Source organism: Ahaetulla prasina, chromosome 2 (assembly GCF_028640845.1).
Source record: "Ahaetulla prasina isolate Xishuangbanna chromosome 2, ASM2864084v1, whole genome shotgun sequence".
NCBI classification, from domain to species: Eukaryota; Metazoa; Chordata; class Lepidosauria; order Squamata; family Colubridae; genus Ahaetulla; species Ahaetulla prasina.
This window is the reverse complement of record NC_080540.1, coordinates 271,192,842-271,216,016: the sequence shown is the minus strand read 5'-3', so window position 1 is coordinate 271,216,016 and position 23,175 is coordinate 271,192,842. Positions and strand designations below refer to the sequence as shown.

The 23,175-nt window shown below is 38.5% G+C and overlaps 1 protein-coding gene across 3 annotated transcripts in view; it reads left to right on the top strand.

The window, feature by feature from the left end:
* The window catches only part of AP3B1 (adaptor related protein complex 3 subunit beta 1), a 184,193-nt gene that overhangs the window by 128,845 nt on the left and 32,173 nt on the right, over positions 1-23,175 (top strand). For all 3 annotated transcript variants that reach the window (XM_058169359.1, XM_058169358.1, XM_058169356.1), the window contains 2 exons: positions 11,826-12,057; positions 13,655-13,739. In XM_058169359.1, the coding sequence (XP_058025342.1) occupies positions 11,826-12,057; positions 13,655-13,739 (317 nt within the window). The remainder of the gene's footprint in view (positions 1-11,825; positions 12,058-13,654; positions 13,740-23,175) is intronic.

Here is a 23,175-nt window from a genome sequence, read left to right as displayed (position 1 = left end):
GGGTTGCCTTAAATTGCTGTGTGATAGTTACAGCATTTCCAGAAAACACAGACTGGAAAAGAAAAGAAAAGGGAACGGTAGGAATGAAAATGGATGACTGTGTCATCCATATCATCAACCTTTGTGAAGTGTATTGGGAAGCAACTTTTAAAATAAGACCTTTTCTTGATCGTCTCCCTTATTAAAAGGGGCATTTGTCACTCTCGCCTCCTCTCGCCTCTTGGCGTTTGACACACTCGCCTCCTCTCACTCGCCTCTTTTCGCCTTTGGAAAAGATAGCTTGCCGTCCATGGGTCTCTTTGGACAGCTTTCTGGGGTGATGGTTTCCTGATGGCAGTTGACGTCGTAATAATTTTTTTTCCTGTTAGGAATGGATCCCAGTACTTCTAATCCTGGACCATCAAAACAAAACGCAGGTCATAATGAAGCTGCTTTCAAACTTAAGGTTGTGTCAAGAGCAGAAGAAAGCAATAACAGTATTGCAAGTAGGAATTTTGTGTTGATGAAAACAAGTAAGGAGTGGCGGAAAATGAAAGCTGACTTGGAAAAGCTTCCAAAGGCAAAAAAGCTCGGCGTGGTTTAACGAGTCCATTTGGGGCTCTAGAGACTGAATTGCATGAATGGGTTATGGAGTGTCGTCAAAATGGTTACTGTGTAACACGATGGGAATTCGCTTACGTGCCTTCAAATGGCTAAAGAAGAAAAATTTAAAGTACCAGGCACTGAAAAATTTGTTGCATCAGCAGGATGGTGTACCCGCTTCATGAATAGGTTTGGCCTATGTTTGCGGCAAAGAACAAAGATTGCACAGAAGCTGCCAAAAGACCTTGATGAAAAAGTGATGTCATTCCATTCATTCATCATAAAACAAAGAAGGATCCATAACTATGACCTTCAAGATATTGGAAATATGGATGAAACGCCTATGACCTTTGATCTTCCAAGCAACAGAACTGTGGCAAGTTTGGGAGACAAAACAATTTTACTAAGAACCACAGGAAATGAAAAACCATTTCACAGTCGTTCTGTCATGTTTGGCTAATGGAACCAAGCTGAGGCCTGTTATTATTTTTAAAAGAAAGACCTTGCCTAAAGGTAAAATTCCCGCCACGAATTACAGTGCATGCACATGTTAGAGGCTGGATGGATGAAGATGGAACAAAAAAATGGCTGGAAGAAATTTGGAACGGACGACCAGGAGCAGCCTTAAAGAAAAAACCATCACTGTTAGTTTGGGATATGTTCAGAGCCCACATATCTGATGACATAAAAAAATTGGCAAAGTCATCTCAAGTCACTTTGGCCGTTATTCCAGGTGGGCTTACATCTGTATTGCAGCCCCTAGATGTCAGTTTAAATAAACCTTTCAAGGACCGTGTGCGAAGGATGTGGCATGAATGGATGACATCTGGTCAAGCTCAACTGACAAAAGTTGGAAATCTGAGAAAGCCAGACATACAACTAATAGCACAGTGGGTTCGTGATGCATGGGAAGATATTCCAGAGGACATGGTGCAACGTGCCTTCAAGAAATGTGGCATTAGTAATGCTATGGATGGCAGTGAAGACAGCGCATTGTATGAGGGTGACAGCAGTGATGATGACGACTGTGAACTCAGTGATGATGACAACGATTATGCGGATAACACCACAGACGCTGAAGTAGCTGAAGCTCTGTTTGGACAAACAGATGATGAGGAGGAGAGTTTTGAGGGATTTTAGCTCTCGTTAGCTTGGTTGCTGTTACTTTTAAAGATACTGTATTTTTGATACCATATTCTTTTTGGGGACCCCCTTTTGCACTTTTATTGTTTTTCGTTCAAATAAATATTCATGTTATTTTACTTGGCTCTATCTTTATTTTTTACATTGACCAGTAGCTGCCTCATTTCCCACCCTCGGCTTATACTCGAGTCAATAGTTTTTCCCAGTTTTTGTGGTAAAATTAGGTACCTCGGCTTATATTCGGGTCGGCTTATACTCGAGTATATACGGTAAAAGGAAGGGTTTGTGAGAATGTTGTTTTTGATTGCCAAGAGCATGACATCTTTTTGCTACAGTTTTTAAAATCAAATTGATAAATGGAAGTTGGATCTAGGCCTAATTATACTTAAGAATGATTAATTTAAGTAATATAGATTTCACTGGGTCTAATGATTAAATCTGGATCCCACACAATTAACCAATCATAATAATTACATCTGCACTGATTCTTTTTTCCACCATGATATTTAAATGTTGCCTGAAAGTGGTTTATTTTTGATACACTATATAATTACCAGGTCAGTGATTGCTTACAAAAATAATAATACATAATGGGATGTTAGGTTAATATTTATATTGGAGATTGTATTCCATTGAAATCAATATTCTTTATGAGTACAGTTTTTTATCCAATGGATTATTTTAACCCAGGTGAAAGACTTAATATTTATTTAAAACTCTTTGCTTACTGCTTCAGATTTTTTTAAAAAAATATTGATATTAAGTATGAGCAGGAACATATGGGCTATATGGGAAGAAAAGTTTCACCAAGCACTGTGATCCCAAGCAGTGAAAGACTTTAGAAATTGATACCAACACTTTGAATGCGACATTGAGTGAAGTTAATAAATAATTGTGTGATGTATCCATATTATCCAATTCCAATCTAATTTTACCACAATATTTTGTGCAAAGTGAAGTTTCAGCAAGTGGATATATCTTCTCTACCCATACACACAAATACACATACACAGAGAGAGAGAGATACAATGATGCTTAAATAGTTAACTTGGTTTTCTTTATCTAGTTTTAGGACTTGTGTGGAAAACAGATCATACATTAAGTGACATGTAGAAAGAATGATTCAGTTCTAGCTTTTGATTTTTTTCCCATTTATTTACCAGATTATATGTAATATTTGGAACTCCCTTTTATAAAAGTAACAAAAGCAATCACATTAGCTCTTAATTCTTAGAAACATTAGTAATAAATCTAAGTGCAGGTAATCCTCGTGTTACAATCATAATTGGGACCAGAATTTTTGTTACTAAGTGATGTGGTCATTAAATGAGTCATCACATGACTGGAGCTTATTTTATTACCATTTTGCCATGGTTGTTAAGCACATCACATGATCATGAAATGAATTATGCAGTTATTAAGCAAATCAACTTTCCTTAATTGACTTTGTTCATCGGGCAACAGGAAAGGTTGCAATTGTGATCATGTGATCGCAAGATGCTGCAATCATCATAAATATGAGCCAGTTGCCAACTTCCCAAATTGCAATCATGTGACCATGGGATGATATGAGAATGGATCATAAGTCACTGTTAAATGAACAGTTGTAAGTCGAGGACTAAGGATATTGCACTTAGCATAAAAGTGCAGTAAGAAACAATTTTTAAAAATCCCATTTCCTCTGCAGAAAATATGTATAATTACATAATTATCTCTTATTCTTTGTTTACAAAAAATTCAGTTATTTCTATTCTCCATTTTTTTTCTAATCCTCAAATCCACAAGTCATAAGTGTTTTTTCCCCATTTCATGCAAAAAGTCTGTAAGTGGTCAACCATAAATGTAAATATTTACTCAAATCAAGAAGGTTAACTAAGCCATCTCTCAAGTTCCATCATCTTCACCAATCATTCCTTCATTGTGGGCGGTATTGAATCTTTCCACTTTTGAGCATATAATAGTCTCACTGCAGTTGTCATATATACAAAGTTCCACAACTTTTTTTCTAATTGCCTGCCAATTGGTCTCAAAAAACAGTCTCTTGTTTCAGTTGTACTTTAGACTTCAATTGTACTTTAAAATCTTCTGAATTAATACATATATGTCTCAATTTTTTTTCTTTTTTACACATCCACCAAACATGATAAAACATCTTTTCATGTTGTTCTTATTTGCAGCAAAAAATTGAAATAATATTTTATAATATTTTAGGCAATGTCTTTGGTGACAAATACAAAGTATGGCTAATGAATACTGGAATTTTTATATATAAAACTCCTTTTCTGAACAATTAGTGAAAAAAATGCATGTCAGTTTTTACAGATTTATTGTGAAATCTTAGGAAAATGCCATATTGTTTTTGTTTCTCTAATATATTGATCATTTCTGGCATGGTTCAGTTCCACTGATCTAAATAATGATTCAACCATTCCAATCTCACCTTGTTAGGACAAAATATACAAGCAGATTACTCGAACGACCTTAAACTCTGAATCATTTATAGGTGTGCCATTGGTGTTGTGTAGCATTTTGAGAGATTCTCTGGGGGCCACAAAAGGAATGGTGATGGTCTATACCTTTTATTATTGAATTACTATGTTATGGCTACAAGGAATTTCATCCGAATGCTGATTATACTCAGAAGTTCTATATGTTAATACAGAGGTAGTATTCAGCAGGTTCTGACCAGTTCTGGAGAACTGGTAGTGGAAATTTTGAGTAGTTCAGAGAACCGGTAAATACCACCTCTGACTGGCCCCACCCCCATCTATTCTCTGCCTCCCGAGTCCCAGCTGATCAGGAGGAAATGGAGATTTTGCAATAACCTTCCCCTGAAGTGGGGAGGGAATGGAGATTTTACAGTATCCTTCCCCTGTCATGCCAACCTAGCCACACCCACTTAGCCATGCCATGCCCACCAAGCCATGCCCACAGAACCGGTAGTAAAAAATCTTGAATCTCACCACTGGTTAATACATAAATCATAGTAATTGGGGTAGTTCATAATGAACCAGGAAATCCCTCAGATAGTCAAGATCCAAGCAGTTTCAAGTTTGAAATTATAATAACGGCACTATGCATTCTGAGCAGAAAAGAACTGTGAGCCGTTGTAGAACTTGGAATAAGATGATGCAGCAATAGTAAACAGTCTAGATAACATGTTTACTACCATTTCAAACTCTAGAAACTTCTAAAAGGAATCCTATATAAATGGCATTTCAACATTCTAAATGTGTTATAGTAATGTGGCCAGAACATAAGTGACTATTTCAAATTGATTTAGGAAGAGAAAATAGTTAGACACAAAATCATGTTGTGGAAACAACTGAGTCCTGAAGATGGATGTTTAGTATAGTTTCAAGGAACACCCTCCTAAGTGTGTAATGTAACCAGTTCCAAAGCTGATTGAATCTGAATTCTTAAACCAGATGTCCTACTGACCAGTATGACTTCAGTTTGACCTAAAAACTATTTCAGTTGGCTTTTTCCTACCCAAGAATTTGAATCCAAGCAATATTCAAGATCATCATTTTTGGGGAGTTTGGTGATTTAACTTAATGGCAATAACCATTAATGTATTGATGGTGCTTCATTGGAGAGAGACAGATAATACTTCCTTACAGTTTCATATATTCAATATGGGCATGATAAAACCATATGAAAAGCTATAGTCTATAGTTAAGACAAAACTTTCTGGGCATGACTCAATAGAACAAATTTGCAATTACTTCAGTAATACTTTCATTTAGAAAAGGGCACACTGAAATAGCAATTATCTTTATTCAAATAATGAGTGGTTTTTTAAATTAAAAATGCATTTAAATGTTCAAAGTACTGGGAGAAATTGAATTAAGTCTCTGAATGCACAAATAATAATCCATACTTTGTGACCTGCAAAGAAATGTAATTCTCTTAAGCTTCAATTTTCCATCAGTTCAGTACTTTATTACATGGCAACCTATATAGGGAAATAAATGTGTCTCAACTTCTGATCTACCAAGCCCAATGATGCGGATGTCTTGTACAAGCTTGCTAGCTTTATGTTTTTGCAGTCCCAGAGAGATAACAAGGTAATTTAATTGGTACTTAATGGTTTGCCTCTAGGTGGTAGGTGGAACATGTGGTTCCAAATTGTGCAATGTGGTCCTTTTTTGTTTCAGATGTTTTACTTTTGGAATCCTTAACTCTTGTGCAGAAAGACATTTAAAAAGTATTAAGCTAGTAGTATCAGTTTCTGCTCTCTCTGCTTGAAATACTAATACAAACTCTAGGCCTGTTTGATTCTGAAATTTAGAAATGTTTTCTGAATTTCATCATAAAGATAAATGATCTGGAATGATTTTTGTAAATTTCTAAAATTGGGAAAGTTTTGGAATGTTTTATGTATAGCTAGGTCACAGAAAGCTGTAACTCAGTTTCAGCCCCAAAACTAATTTGCAAGATGACTTTTCTCATTGCAGCACATTAATTTGCCCTCATTTGACTTCTGGATTGCATATTTTTGCAAGATTGTCTCAGAGTTTAGCAGCTTGAATTGTACATGTTCTTTTTGTTTTTAATCTATATTTTAGTCAGCTTATGCAGTGGCATTAAACATTTTATGATTTTAATCTTAAATCTACCCCCTAAGAATCAGACATGCCATATCATAAAATAACTATTAGTGATTAGTTTGTATCATATAAATCTAACTTGAGTTGATAATATGGTCCATTACCAGCTAACTGCACAGAGTATTTTTCATTTTACACTCTTCAGTTGCTTTTTAGTGAAGTGTTGAAAATATGAAGCTTTTTCCTTTCTAAAATTGTATGCTGTCTGTCTGTTATTAGTGAAATAACAGTTCTTATAAATGTTTCAGTAAGCACTAAGTAGACAGTTATGTGCACTCTCATTCCACGCTTATTTGCTTACTGTAATAAACTGATAAAATATGTGTGGCTTGTCTCTGTATCTACAGGCACATAGATTTCCTTTAATATGTCTACTGAATTTCCTCAAACATACAAAAGTATATAGGCAATTTTCTTAACCAGATGCCAGTGGGATTTGTTGTTGGTTATCATACTGTAGCTAAATGCATGTTAATGTGTTAAGCCCCATATTTCTGTTTTTGAAATTTTAATTGAACCAATGCTAAAAGAAACAGTTTCATCCTTTCTCAGTTGAAAATTATCTTGAGAACCATAATTCATGCTAAAGTACTATACAACTTAGATAATCAGAGAAGCAGGAAACAGCACCAGATAACCAAGAGAAATCAAATAAACACAATATCCACACACACCCATAGGATTGATAGGACAAGCTACTATATATAATCACCAAATCTCATTTTCCTATGCCAGAGTATTGATGATGTAACCTAGTGTGCTAATGAAATGTCTGCAAGAAAAACCAAGCCTGGAGAACAATAAGAATACTTACTAGAATGTTAATATTTTTGGAATTACTTTCCATTATTTTCCCTTTGCAATATACCAAGTCTGCACACTGGGATGTTTTAACTGCTTCATGAAAACTCATTTTTTAATATTTATTTTTCCAATGCACATTAGTATTAATTTTTTTACTGAAGTGTTCGATTTAATGTAACCACTTCACTGCAATTGTAAATCACATCAGGATTTGTACCAATAAGCAGTCTACAAACACTTTAATAAAATATTTATTTGATAAAATAATAAATCCATTACTCTATGCCAGAGGATGTCAAACTCAAGGCGTGGGCCCCGGATCCGGCCTGCAGGGTGTTTAGATCTGACCCGCAGGGCCACCCTGGAAACAGAAGGACCTGCCCATGGTGTCTCTGCCAATGAAAATGGAGCTTGGGAGGGCTGCGTGAGCTCCATTTTCACTGACAGAGGGTTGCAGGAGGCCGTTGCAGTCAAAAAGGGAGCTTGGGAGCCCGTTTTTGCTGGAAGAGTGTTCAGGCCACCACAGATGCCCCGACACAAATGATGTCAAGCTGCCCACCCCCACCCTGGCCATGCCCATCCCAGCCCTCCAAGGTCAAACACAATCTTGAGGTGGCCTTCAATGAAATTGAGTTTGACACCGCTGCTCTATGCTATCAGTGGTTATATTAATTTATTTGCTTTACAGTTACTCCTCGACTGACAACCACAATTGAACCCAAAATTTCTGTTGCTAAACAAGTCAGTAGTTAAGTGAGTTTTGCCCCATTTTACAACTTTTCTTGCCACAGTTGTTAAATTAATAACACAGTTGTTAAGCGAATCTGGCTTCCCCATTGATCTTGCTTGTTAGAATTCACTGGGGAAGCCATTGACTTTATTTTCTTTTATGTACACTGAGAGCATATGCACCAAGACAAATTCCTTGTGTGTCCAATCACACCTGGCCAATAAAAAATTCTATTCTATTCTATTCTATTCTATTCTATTCTATTCTATTCTATTCTATTCTATTCTAGACATTTATTTTCTTACTATTTTATTTATTAATTAATCAAATTTATATAGCTGTGTATCTAAGTGGTGCACATAACAAGTAGAAAATAACATATAAAAACAATATAAAAGGTATAAAAACACTTTTAACAGCTAAATATTATTAAAAACAAAAATACAAACTTTAGGCAAAGAGAGGATAAGGATAATCAGATCAGCAATGGAACCATCTTTGTAGTTTCCTGGACTACATATTCTGGAAGACCTTCAAGACCTGGCTATGTTATCGCCCAGGATAACATAGACAGGTCTGGAAGGTCTTCCAGAATATCAAAAGTAATGGTTTTCCATTGTAATTTTAAAATGGCTTTGATAATTTTCTGCTTGTTACTAAGAGAGAGATGAAGCGCCGAAGAAGACGCCTAGAGAGTATCTGGAGGGCCAGCCGCTCCGAATCTGACCGGACACTAGTTAGGTCTCAAATTCGGACCTATCTAGTGGCGATGAGGGTGGCAAAACGGGAACATTTTTCCACTCTCATTGCATCAGCAGATAACCGTCCGGCCGCCCTGTTTAGGGTAACCCGCTCGCTCCTTCACCAGGGAGCGGTGGAGGATCCCTTACAGGGACATGCTGAGGAGTTTGGACAGTATCTGTTTGATAAAATTGCTCAGATTCGGGAGGATTTGGACACAGATTGGGTAGATCCAGGCGGGGTGGGAGAGGCAGGTCTTGGGATTACTATCTGGGATGAGTTTGATTCTGTGGCTCCTGAGGACATGGACAGGATACTGGGGGGACTGAATGCGACCACATGTTTACTGGACCCGTGTCCCTCCTGGCTGGTACTGGCCACCCGGGAGGTTACATGAGGCTGGCTCCAGGGAATTGTTAACGCTTCTTTGGGTGTCTTCCCTACCGCCTTGAAAGAGGCGATGGTGAGGCCCCTCCTCAAGAAGCCTTCCCTGGACCCAGCTGTTTTAGCAAATTATCGTCCTATCTCCAACCTTCGTTTTGTGGCGAGGGTTGTTGAGAGTGTGGTTGCACGACAGTTACCCCAGTACCTGGATGAAACTGTCTATCTAGATCCGTTCCAGTCCGGTTTCCGGCCTGATTAAAGCACGGAAACGGCCTTGATCGCGTTGGTTGATGATCTCTGGAGGGCTCGGGACAGAGATTATTCCTCTGTCCTGGTCCTACTAGATCTCTCAGCGGCTTTCAATACCATCAACCATGGTATCCTGCTGCGCCGGCTCGGAGGACTTGGAGTGGGGGGCACCGTTCATCGGTGGTTCTCCTCCTACCTCTCCGACCGGTCACAGACGGTGTTGACAGGAGGGCAGAGATTGGCCCCGAGGCACCTCTTATGTGGGGTGCCGCAAGGGTCGGTTCTCTCACCTCTCCTGTTCAACATCTATATGAAGCCGCTGGGTGAGATCATCCGTGGTTTTGGGGTGAGTTGTCATCTATACGCTGATGATACACAGCTGTATATTTCCACCCCTAACCACCCCAACGAGGCTGTTGAAGTGATGTCCCAGTGTCTGGAGGCCGTACGGGTCTGAATGGGGAGAAACAGACTCAGGCTCAATCCCACCAAGACCGATTGGCTGTGGATGCCGGCAGCCTGGTACAGTCAGCTAACTCCATCACTGACTGTTGGGGGCGAGTCGCTGGCCCCCATGAAGAGGGCTCGCAATCTCGGCATTCTCCTGGATGTACGGCTGTCTTTAGAAGAACATATGACGGCCGTCGCCTGGGGGGCTTTTTATCAGGTTCGCCTGATACGCCAGTTGCGTCCCTTTCTGGACCGGACTTCCTTGTGCACGGTCACTCATGCCCTTGTTACATCCTGCCTGGACTACTGCAATGCTCTCTACATGGGGCTCCCCTTGAAGGGTACCCGGAGGCTTCAACTGGTCCAGAATGCGGCTGCGTGGGTGATAGAGGGAGCACCTCGTGGCTCCCATGTGACACCTCTCCTGCGCAGTCTGCACTGGCTTCCAGTGGTCTTCCGGGTCCAATTCAAGGTGCTTGTTATCACCTTTAAAGCGCTCCATGGCTTAGGACCGGGGTATCTACGGGACCACCTACTGCCACCGGTAGCCTCCCATGACCAGTGCGCTCTCACAGAGAGGGCCTCCTTCGGATACCATCAGCCAAACAATGTCGGCTGGCGACCTCCAGGGGGAGGGCCTTCTCTGTGGGGGCTCCCGCCCTCTGGAACGAGCTGCCTCCGGGGCTTCGTCAACTCCCCGACCTCCGGACCTTCCGCCGCGAGCTGAAGACGTTGTTGTTTCGACGTGCAGGACTAGCTTAAACATAGTTTTAAACTGGGGTTTTAAGTTGGGGTTTTAAATGGGCTTTTTAATTGTATTTAAAAAAATTTAGGCCGTATATTGAATTAGATTTTTATACTGTTTTTTAAATCTGTATTATATGTATTGTTGTTTTTATTGGCTGTGAACCGCCCTGAGTCCTTCGGGAGAAGGGCGGTATACAGATGTAATAAATAAATAAATAAATAAATAAAAAATATCACAGAAACATTTCAACTGAGAACTGTATTCAGTCTGATGAAGTAAAACAGAATTTCATGAAATGCTAGCTGCATATACTGTGTTTCCCTGAAAATAAGACCCTGTTTTATATATCTTTTGCCACCAAAAAAGGCACCAGGTCTTATTTTTTGGGGAGAATGTCATCCCCTGACTCGCCTCACTTGCATGTGTTGCCCTTGGCCTCCTTTTTGCTGTCAGAGGCCTTCAGGAACTTCTTCATCCCGCAAGGCCAGCAAGACTTTTCTGAAGGCCTCTGCAGCCAATAACAGAGCTACGGATAAATCGAGAGTTCTGTTATCAGCTGCAGAAGCCTTCAGGAAAGCTTTGCTGGTTGCAGAAGAAATGAGCCGAGGTTTGCGGGGCCTGGCTGCAACTATCCGAAGGTAAGTAGTACGGCAGCTCACACCTCCCATCCCCACCCTAGCTTAATATTTACTGGTGCACCCTGGAGTGGGCAGGGTTTTAATTTGGACTTATTTGTGGGAGGGAGTAGGGCTTTTATTGGGTGCACATGTAAAAATAAAGCTAGGATTAAACTTTCTGAGTAGGTCGCATTTTCGGGAAAACACGGTAGAATCTAATATTGTCTGAGGCCAAACTACCGATGGAATTGTCTTTGTCCCCTTTCATCAACCCATTCCATCTAGTCAGGCAGGGAAGGCATGTTGCAGAGCCCGTCAATTAAAGAATTCCAACTGGAATGGTCTAAGAAGAGAGCCTTCTCTGCCATTGTCCCCACTCTGTAGAATATTCTCTCCTCAGGGGTGAGACAGACCTCCCCCCATTCTCCTTGCATTCCAAAAAGTAGTTAAAACATGGTTCTGTGGCCTTGTGTGGGAAGTGCAGTGGAATATATAGCCATGGAGTTGGCTAGTGCCCTGAGAGTCCTCCCTTTGCCTTTTAAGTAATTTTAACAGTTTGCAATTATCTATACTTCCTTTTAAAAATTTAATTTTTTGTGTACTGTTTTTACATTCTAACATTTTATTACACCCGGCCCAGATTCCCTCTCTGAGGGAAATGAGCAATTCAACATTGTGAAAAATGAATGAATGAATGTTTATATTTGATTGTTCACAATTATTTAGTAGTCTATAATCGCAAAATTGTTTTTCATGTATAACAGGTCAGTGCACCCTTCTTTGTGCCAATGAAATCTCATGAACTCCTTCACCGAATGAGTGGAAAAGGATTAGCAGCCAATTATCACTTCTCAAGACAGCCATGCATTTATAGTGATCAGATGGTATCTGTACAGGTGATGCTGACTAACACCACAGACCAAAAGATAGAGAATATCCATTTAAGTGAAAAAAAGCTACCAGCTGGCATGAGAATGCACATATTTAATTCAATAGGTAATTAAATTCTTATCTTGAAACAATCTAGTCATCATTGTAAAATTAAAAAAACTTCTGATTTGCATGTTTTTAAAAAATCAGTGTATTTATCAACTTAGTTCATGATTTAATTAGCCTTTTGTATTTATTGAATGTTTTATGATATAGGACATGATTATATTTGCAATGCCATTGAAATGTGTTGTAATCTGTGACGTGTATATAGTACATCATTGCAAGGTAAATAACACAAGGTATCTGCAGGGGGCCTTATGCAAAATATGTGTCATGACATCATGATGCAAATTCTGCCTTTTATGTACATGAACAGAATATTACAAGATAAATATAAAAAGGTAAAGTTAGCCTTTAGCACGTGTTTTGTCATTTTGGAGTCCTCATTGTTGGGAACAGATGCATGCAATAAATAGCAATGATAGAATGATCTGGATTATACTCCCAAATGTAGTGGAGCCCTGCAGTTATAATAGAAGTTTTCCTATTTCATCTCCTCTCTCCCCTCCTCCCCACCCACTTTTGACATTTTTAAAATATAATTTCATTCAAAAGATATTCATGGAAGAAACTGGAGAAAGTATATTTAGAATATTTACCCATTTCTCCTGCCCCCTGTTGCTCTAAAACTACTTTGAAAAGTCACTGCTTGGCATCTGGCTTTGGATGCGGCAGAGGAAATTGAGGATTTGCAAAAAAAAATCCTGTTTTTTATTGCTTTACTAGATGGTAATGGAAGAAATCTTTTTCTTTGAAGTGTTGGAATGTTTTTTGACACATCAGGATCTAATCATATGAAGTTCTGAAAATACTGATCTTGGTGAAGAAAATGTACAAAAACCCCACAGTTTATAATCTATTATAATCTGTTAATAGATTCAAAAAAATAACATTAATATTGTTAGTGCAAAGGTGCAGCTATCCAAAATTATCTGTAGATATGCAGATTAACCATTCACTATGGTTACTTTCAGATAAAGCAAACATTTAGAAAATAAAATCACAGAATTTATGCCTCAACATTATTGGTTAATCGTTTGGTTTAAGGTTTATTTTTAACAATGAAAAGCAGAAAGTCCCATTATTTCTTCTGCAAGTCTTTGATCTTTTTAAATAATGTATTAAATACTATTTGTTTAAAAATGTTTTTAAAACCCATGTGACAATTTCCCCACATTTCTCTGTAATCTCCTTTTCCATATTTCATATTTCTATATTTCATTTTTAAATTAAGCAGATTAATTAATTTCTTATGGTTATAAAAACATTAATGATGTCCTAATAGTATTTCTATCATTGATATACAGGCTTGCAAAATTATAAATGTATCTTGCTTTAGCTTCTCAGTGTGTTGACAGATGGTTTATTCAAACTGTAATTTTCCTTGATAAATAAACACCATTTTAAATCTCAAAGCTAAATCAGGTAAAAGGAAAATTAAGATAGCTTCTATACACTGACATTATTTGAGCATTTGCTCGTATTTCTTGCTGATAACTTATTTTAACAGACAGAGATATATAAATATAGATAAGGATTAGATATTGATAGGATGGTTTATCTGAAACTTATTCAGTGTTCACAACATTGTGTTTATTAGAATCCCTTGAACCTGGGAAATCTATTACCGTTCCAGTAGGAATTGACTTCTGTGATTCTACACAGGCTGCTAGTTTCCAGTTATGGTAAGTTATGCTAGAATGGCATTTCAAAAACAAATCGCTTATATGCAGTGCAAATGAGTAACATTGATGTCCTATGCTATTGGAATGTTAACATAGTTGACTGGAACACTTTTAAAACAAAATGAATTATCTTTAAGGTTGATCAGTATATTCAATTTTGAGGTGCAAAAGTTCTTTCTATCTTTATTTTTTTGAAAAACAGCATAGTTTATAGCACAGCATATAGCATAGCATAACAATGTTTATTAATTTAATGATAATATTTATTTATATCCTGCCTTTATTGCTTTTTATAAATAACTCAATGCAGCAAACATACCTAATACTCCTTACTCTTCCTATTTTATCCACAACTACAACCCTACAAGGTGGGTTGGCCTGAGAGAGAAAGTGACTGATCCAAAGCCACCCAGCCTGCCTTAATGCATAAGGCGGGACTAAAATAATACAAAGAACATTGCCAGAGCCATTCTTTCAAGTGCAATCTATAATTTTTATACAGTAATCATTACTAAGATCAAGCGTTTCTAGAGAAGAATAAGAAGAGCCTCTACAGTGAGTTGCTGAGTTTCTCAAAGTTTTATAATGTTCTAGAATCTAGATAGTAAACAAATTAAGCTAACTCAGCCAGATGTTACATACTTGGGGGAATTATGTCTTAAAAGCTTGTGAGAAAAAAATTGCAATTACAGGTAGGGCTGGACTTACAGCCACAATGGAGCTCTTAAGTTGTAATGGTTATAAATAAAACCATCTATGTGATTGACCAAATTTTATGACTTTTTTTGCGGAAGTTGTTGAGCAACACCACAATACTGAAGCAAACCAATAGTTTACTATGGGTTGGTTATGTGAGAACCAGAAGCAAATGAGGGTTTTCAGTAAAACTCATAAAATGTGATCACATAAATGCGAAACTCGAGAAATGTCCATATATGTGGGCCTTTTGCTAAATGGCGCTGTCTTACTGTGGGGAATAGCTGTTGGAACTTCAGAACCAAGTCATAAGTACCCTCAGAGAAGTCAGTTGTAATTTTGAATGACTAAGCGACCTGTTGTAAATTGAGGACTACCTGTGCAAGATTAAAGCAGACTCTTATGTATTACCTGAAAGTTAGAAATCGGAAAATGAAAGAACATATGGAATGTTTTTTATAGAGGACAGCAAAGTAAATGTAGGCAAAGTTTAATTTCAGAATAAAAGAATAACAGATTTGGAAGTGACTTTGGAAGTCTTCTAATCCAGCCCCCTGCTCAACCCTCTATACCAGTGATGGCTTACCTTTTCCAGACTGAGTGCCCAAAGCACACCTGAACCCCCAAAATGCAATGCACGCATAGCCCCCGTCATGTGCCCTTCCCCCTACACATGCACGTACACACACCGGCATGCACTCGTGCATGCGCACACGCCCCCACATATGCCCCTCGCATGCCTGCACCTCCTGCATGCACTGCCCCACACACATGCATGGCAAAGACCCAACTACCAGCTGGCCAGTAGAAGGTCCGTGCACATGCACGGCAGAGCTGAACTGGGGCGACAGCTTGCATGTCCACAGAGACGGCACTGCATGCCACCTGTTCCATAGATTCGCTATCACGGCCCTATGCTATTTCAGACAAATGGTTGTCCAATCTCTTCTTAAAAGTTTTCAGTTTTGGAGCATCCACAATTTCTGGAGGCAAGTTGTTCCACTGATTAATTGTTCTAGCTGTCAGGAAATTTTTCCTTAGTTCTAGATTGCTTCCCTCCTTGATTAGTTTTCATCCATTGCTGCTTCTCCTGCTTTCAAGTGCTTTGGCGAATAGGTTGACTCCCTCTTTATGGCAACCCCTTCGATATTGGAAAACTGCTCATATTACCCCTATTCCTTATTTTCATTAAACTAGACATACCCAATTCCAGCAACGATTCTTTATATGTTTTAGCCTCTAGTCCCCTAATCATCTTTGCTGCTCTTCTCTGTACTTTTTCTAGAGTCTCAACATATTTTTTACATCATGGCAACCAAAACTGGATGCAGTATTCCAAATGTGATTTTACCAAGACTTAACATGTCATGTGATCTCCATGTGAATTTCACCATCTCATTCCATCACTTTTAGTTCTGAATCCTTCCCTTCCCTTTCTGTTGGAACTGCCCTGTTCCATCAGTGAACAAATATTTTCATGTGGAGAAGCATCTTACTCTGAGCCTTAATGAATCCTTGTCATTAATCACAGCATCTTTTGACATCATATGTACTAGAGTCATTCATATTCCCCTTGTATTAGCTACATCCAATGATGCTGGATTCCTCTACACTTATCTTGGATAAAGTCACTGGCAGTTAACTAACCCATTTAGTCAACTCCATTCTATACCATTACAATCTTAGATAGAGAGCTTAAGAAGGCATTCCATTTTTAGGATAAAGGTGAACAAAAACATAACTTGCTCAACTGTCAAGCTATTGCACAGATAGCTTATCAAACTCTTTTCTTCCAATCTTTTATTGACCATTCTCTTCAAATTTTCAAGAATCTCCATTTTCTTAGCCTTGTTCTAAGTATTGTTCTCAGACCAGATCAAGAATAACATTTATGTCATATCACATCATCATCACTTAATGACCATTCTTGAAGCTGGAAATGAGATGGACTTTGGGCTTTATTGCTTATATCATTATTCCCTTTGAATGGACAACACGAGTTATTATCTTGAGAATCCTTGGTGCATCACTCACATGATTTCCACTCAGGATCACATTCAACACATTAACTTACTTTGACACAACCACATTTGATTATGACTTACAGTTCCAGGTACCATTTCTGCCCTTCCAATATCGATTCTAGTAAGATTACCTATCATTTCTTAGATAATGCAAACACTTGCCTTCATGTTAACTGTGCTACTACAGCATTTACAAGTCCTGCTTTTGAAATGAATGTCCAGTGCTTGTCTGCTCGGGTTTCAAGGACTCCTTAGCGATAGTTAGTGTGTTTCTCTTTCAAAGATGGAAGGCTATGCACGTGATCAGTTGGTATTGCCTGTCCCTAAATTCCTAAAGGAAATAAACTATGTTCTTAGCAGCTTTTTTGTATGACTCTTAAGCTTAGTTATAGCAGTTCATCGCATATTTCAAATTGTACACATGGATATGTGCTGCACAGTAGCTCACCTGTGCTTGCCAACCCTGAAGCAGCTTCTGCATCTGTAACTACTAAACTAGAAAAATATAAAGTACAATGGAACAGAAGTCATGTTATTTTTCTGTCATTCATTGCCAAAAAATATACTGCAGTAATAGAAATCACTTAAAGCAGGATTCAGTCTCTGAATCAAATGACTTCCTATGGATTGCAAGTTTGAGGCAATGGGCAAATGATATTCATCTCCCTTTCCTTTAGAAATATGAAATAGGCCTGTACGGACTGTTATTAGCATTTACTATTGCTTGTTTTACTCATCTATTAGATGAGAATAGAGAAATTTAAATTTCCTAGCCAAACAACAGATAAAGCATGTGGTAAATTACAGTTGCAGCATTTTTCTAGGGTAATAACTGCCATGGAAATAAATGAGTGAGTGAATGAATGGATGAATGAATGAATGTCTCTAAATCTGTTCTTCAAGTCTTACGAAATATAACCTAGTGTAAATGATCTTTGTTGTCAGTGGGATATTTAGTGTGAAAATGGGTGGTCAGTTTTATGTTACCATTTATTTATCCTCTCTTTTAGTCTTTCCACAGCCCTAAGGATCTTTACCAATATGTTGCCATTGGCTATCTGTCAGGAATCCATATATGCAAGTATTGGAATAATTTGCTGCTTCTGGCACCATGTAGATGACAGTTGTTCTGCGACTTTGATATCACTCTCTCCCATCTTCATTCCCTAAAGGTTTTCGTCAACTTGGCAAGTTGGCGCCTTGCTTGTTCTGTTCTGCCTTTTCAGAGAAGTCTGTCCTGATTTTATCTCTGAAGGGCTTTCCTCCAGCCAGCCAGCCAGCTGTCACCTTATTTTTCTTAGTTAATCAATCCAGACTCAGTGTCATTCTTCTACTGTGATAAGCCAGCAATTATTGGCACCATCTTACTCAGGACTTTGGCAGAATTTTCCAGATATTCAACCTAAATGGCTTGATTAGACTTTTTAGATACCTGGCTAGTTTTGTGCCTAAGATAGGAATAGTGACAGTGCCTTAACCACTACACCAGATTGCTTCTTATTAGGGGAAAGAGAAGAAATGTAAAGTGCTTTAGACGAAAGAACAGTTGAGTCACTGATAAGGGTAAACCCTGCTATTATTAACAAAAGAATGGTCTAGGCCAGGTGTGTTAAACTCAAGGCCCGGGGGCCAGAACCCATTTTCACTGGCAGTGGGCTGCAGGAGGCTATGGCAGCCGAAAATGGAGCTCAGGCGCCCCCGACAGGAGTGACAGGCACCCCCGACAGGAGTGACATCGAGCTGGCCATGCCCACCCTGGCCACACCCACCCACCCCACCCCCAGGTCAAAGAAAACCCTAATGCAGCCCTCAATGAAATCGAGTTTGACAATCCTGGCCTAGGCTATGACAATTTTATTTTAGATAGATGTTCTCTTTCTACAGCTGAAATTGTTTTACCAAGTTCCAGTAATCAACAGTGCAAATGGGGAAAACTGAAGGGGGGCCATCTCTTCAGTCTTAGTTTGGGAAGGTAATCTTTTAATATTTTTATTTTCTATAACTACCAGAACAGCTGTACAGGGGGTGTTATTGAAGAGATTTATTAATTTATTAAATGTATATGCTACCCATCTCCCTAACAAGCAACTCTGGTTGACTTAAAAAATATCATAAAAACAGAGGTACTAGCATGAAAGCATTAAATATAAAATAAACCAAAATTAAATACGTTTTAAACCAGGATACTATAGGGTGGGGGTGGGATGTTCTTCTTAGTTGACTAACAACCTCCAACATGGAATACCCACATTGGGTCCCCAGGCCCATTGGCTGACCCAATTTTAAGCCTCTTATGCAGGAGTGTCAAACTCAAGGGCCGGATCCGTTTTGCAGGGTACTTAGATCTGACCTGGAGGGCCACCCTAGAAACAGCAAAGGACTGGCCTGCGGTGCCTCTGCCAGCGAAAATGGAACTTGGGAGGACCGCAAGCTCCATTTTCACTGGCAGAGGACAGTAGGAGGCTGTCACAGCTGAAAATGGAGCTCTGGAGCCTGGCAGAGCGCTTGGAAGATGGAATAGTTTGACTGACAGAGTCCACAGCATGCCCCTTCTGCCAGAACAACTGGGGCGGACCAATCCTATTTGAATGAAACAGTTCCTTGGGTAAATTGTTGAAGACATTTTTCCCAAACCAGGATCCTTTTTCCAACTAAACATGCCCGCCAGACTTCATTTAGTGCATATTAATACTGACTGAAAAAGGAAATTAACTCCTACAAATAATGTGAGCTAGAATTCTATTACAGAAGTATCCCATACCTTGTTTCTTTTTTTGTTTAAAAGATTTGTATATTTATTCTCATCAAATACTATATACTGAAATGGTATTGAAATAAAAATAAGTAACAATTAGGCTAGGCTATATTGCTGCTAAATTCAAAGTAGCTATGTAGAAATCCGCTAGCTAAGGAATTATGGTTATCAATACAAAAGAAAATAGATTGTATAATTTTTATATCCTTATGTTGAAATGTAATCTAGATTTTTCATTTTCTTTGGGACTGGAAAAGTATCACAGTGCAATACAATAACAGCATTTTATTCTTGCAAATTATAAAAGAGTATTAAAAGAAGTTTACCTTTTTTCTTTGCCTCATATAACAATATTCAGTGTCAGTGCTGAGTTACTATAAAGGACACTATGCTATGGGTATATAGCATACGATCTCATGTTAAATAATATGTTTTACATTTTTCATTTTTACAGACTGTTTGCATTTCAAGTGCTTCTTGCTCCATATAGTAATAATTCAGTTTCAGACTTAAGGCCCTGAAAGCTTCAGAATTCTCTGCAGTGATGAATATAAGCAATGTAGCATAACACATTGATTTTATGCATATCATCATCTTTATGTTTTGGGAGGTCTGCTGTATTAGTGATATATAAAAACTGATTACCTTCTCCAACATTGCCTAGTAATTGTTTATTATTTTCCTATTAGACAAACAAGAAAGATCAATATTCCTCAACACTGGTCTGTGAGTAACATCACTGTAAATAGATTTGCTTCAGACACCAGTGGTGTTTTCATTGTAATGATTTGAACAATGTGAACCCAATGACACAACTCAAACCAAGCATAGAGTTGGAGGGGTAAAAAGCCAAAAATAATTAGTTTCCTCCAACACATTTGGGGGAGGTGTATCTTCAAGATATTGTTGACTCCTAGCAACTGCCTGAACCAGTCCCTGACATTTTCTTGGCAAGATTTCAGAAGTGATTTGCCATTGCCTGTTTCATAGGGCTGAGAGAATATGACTGGCCCAATAGCACCCAGCTGGCTTTATTTTTAAGGTGGGCCTAGAACTCAGGACCTTGCAGTTTCCAATCCAGTGCCTTAACCACTACACCATAATACCAAGAATCTGTCAGATGCAATGAATATGAGCCTGGCTAGAGAAAGAAAAAGAAAAAGGGAAAGGGAAGGAAGGAAGGAAAGAAGGAGAGAGAGAGAAAGAAAGAAAGAAAAAGAAAGAAAGAAAGAAAGAAAAGAAAGGAGGGAGGGAGGGAGAGGAAACAGAGAAAAACAGAAATAAGAGGGAGGGAGAGACAGAGAGAGACCCATTTCCCACAGAAAACACAGAGAGCCATGAAACCTGGGTAGGCATGGCTGATGGAGTGTCATGTGACTGGATGGGGTGACATTGAGTTGGCCATGCCCACCCAGGTTTGTGGCTCCCTGTGTTTTCTTTCCTTTGGGAAATGGGTTAAATGGCTCTCTGAGTGTTTAAGGTTGCAGACCTCTGCGCTAGATAAAAGTCAACAGAATTCCCAGGGGGCTCAAGATAGGTCTGTTGTGGGAACGTAGTGACTTCAAACTTCTACAAAATCTGGTATCATTAGTTATGTAATTTGAGTCAAATGTGAATTAAGTAAAAGTATAGGATATAGTTTAGCTCAATAAAAATGGAATTGAATTCGACATTTGTTGTTATAGAAATATTTTACATGTTTCTTCTGCACTTCTTCGTTGAGATATATTTCTTCCTAAGTGGGGCAGGAACCTAGCAGCAAAAGCAGGAAGAAAGTTCGGCTGAATCTATAGGGACTGGAAAATGACTGATGCTTAAGTACTAAATTTATATGACTTATCGGTTTAAATCTTCTCAGAGCTTGCTCACTTCCACCAAACAGCTTGATGAAACAATTGCAGCTACCGTTCCATTTCTTAATGGAATGTGTGGGTGACTTGGTAGACAAGGAAAAGACAGGCTGCCTAGGAAAGAATCAGACAAGGAAAGAGAGAATCCCAAGGGCTTAATTTTATTTATTTATTTGTCAAGCATAACAGGTAAAAGTATAAACATAATTTGAATACATGAAAAGAGTAAGAGTAAAAAGAAACATTAGGACAGGGATGATAGGCACATTGGTGCACTTATGCATGCCCCTTACAGACCTCTTAGGAAGGGGGTGAGGTCAACAATAGACAGTTTAAGGTTAAAGTTTTGGGGGTTTGGGGAAGAAACCACATAGTCAGGTAGTGCATTCCACTACTTGATCACTCTGTTACTGAAGTTATATTTTCTGCAATCAAGTTTGAGCAGTTTACCTTGAGTTTATATCTATTATTTGCTCATGTATTGTGGTTGAAGCTGAAATAGTCATTAACAGGTAGGACACTGTGGTAGATAATTTTATGTACTACGCTTAGGTCAGACAAAAGTCGGCGTAGTTCTAAATTGTCAAAGCCCAAAATTTCAAGTCTGGTGGCATAAGGTATTTTATTTCAGGTAGAGGAATGGAGGACTCTTCTCCTGAAATATCTGTGGACTCTCTCAATTGTATTAATGTCCGATATGCAGTGCGGGTTCCAGACAGATAAGGTGTATTCGAGAATTGGTCTAGCAAATGTTTTGCTCTATTTAGTAGTACAATATTACCAGAGAAGAAGCTACACAAGGTTAACAACTCTTAATGCCTTTTTGGCAATGTTGTTACAGTGGGCTTTGGCACTTAGATGTTAGAAATGAGTACTCCAAGGTCCTTGACAAAGTGAGGGTCATCTACAAGGTCATGTCCATCTAATTTGTATTTTATGTTTTGATTTTTTTTGCTAATGTGCAAGACAGAGCATTAGTTGGTTGAGATTTGAAGTTGCCACTTGTTAGACCAGTCTGACACATACTCAAGGTCTTTTTGAAGGGTAGTTGCATTTTCAGTGGTGTTGAATAGTTTAACATCATCAGCGAAGAGAATGCAGTTGCTTTTAATATGATCGCAAAGGTCATTTATCTAAAGTCAGAGGAAGAAACTTAGGAAGGGTCAGCCCTAATTGGTCAGATGGTAAAGTGTTGGTGGGAAGTTTGTACCTTCAGATTTGCAAGATTCTGTTAATGTAGTCTTACAGTAATGTACAATTAGCTCATCTATTTTGTGTCTGGTTTACCCAGGAGGATTGAAAATTTCATCCATTCTAGGGACACAGCATCAGGTCTCTTCTTGTCTTCTTTCCCTATAAGAAGGGAGAATAGGCTGCTCAGGATATTTAATGGTGAAGTACAGAAGTCACACTTTTACTCAGAATCATTGCAGACGTTTTTGCTGGACTGAAAAGAGTAATATACAGTAAGCCACCTGTTTCTCATAGCCATTCAGACCTGAACCCCAGTGGCCAAAATTTGTACCTTGTGATATTCTCTGCAGCCTACAGTTCTATTGGCAGCCCTCTGTAGTGGTGTATTACAAAGGTAAAAGGTCTCTATGATGACTAGAAATTGTTTCCATTTCCTGAAACCACTTACATTGTATGTCACAAGTAATAGATTTTTCTCTTACACTTTCTAAACAGAGCATATGTTTTATCTACACTGGTCTTTCAAATGACTTTATATTTGTTTGGAATATTTTATGTCCACATTTCAAGGACCGAATATATGTGGCATTTGTTTATAGTTAAGGGAAGGTTCACCACATAAAACAATTCTGATGATAATTATTTCCTTACATTGTTCGAAAAGGGAGAACTTTGTCTTACATCAAATATAATTGATCCTGAAGCAGTGTAATCACAATTACTCACTTTCTTAATTAGCCTGCCCAAAATCAGAAAATGGAAACCGATCAGCAGTGTTTAAATCAATAGCTTTGTAGTAAGGCTTGAGTGGGGAGGGAGATAATGGTAATGGGTAGATCAATTGGTTTAGATGCCATTCATTGACTGTGTTTTGCATCACAAAACCTACACTTTTAAAGTAACCAATATATTGGAGC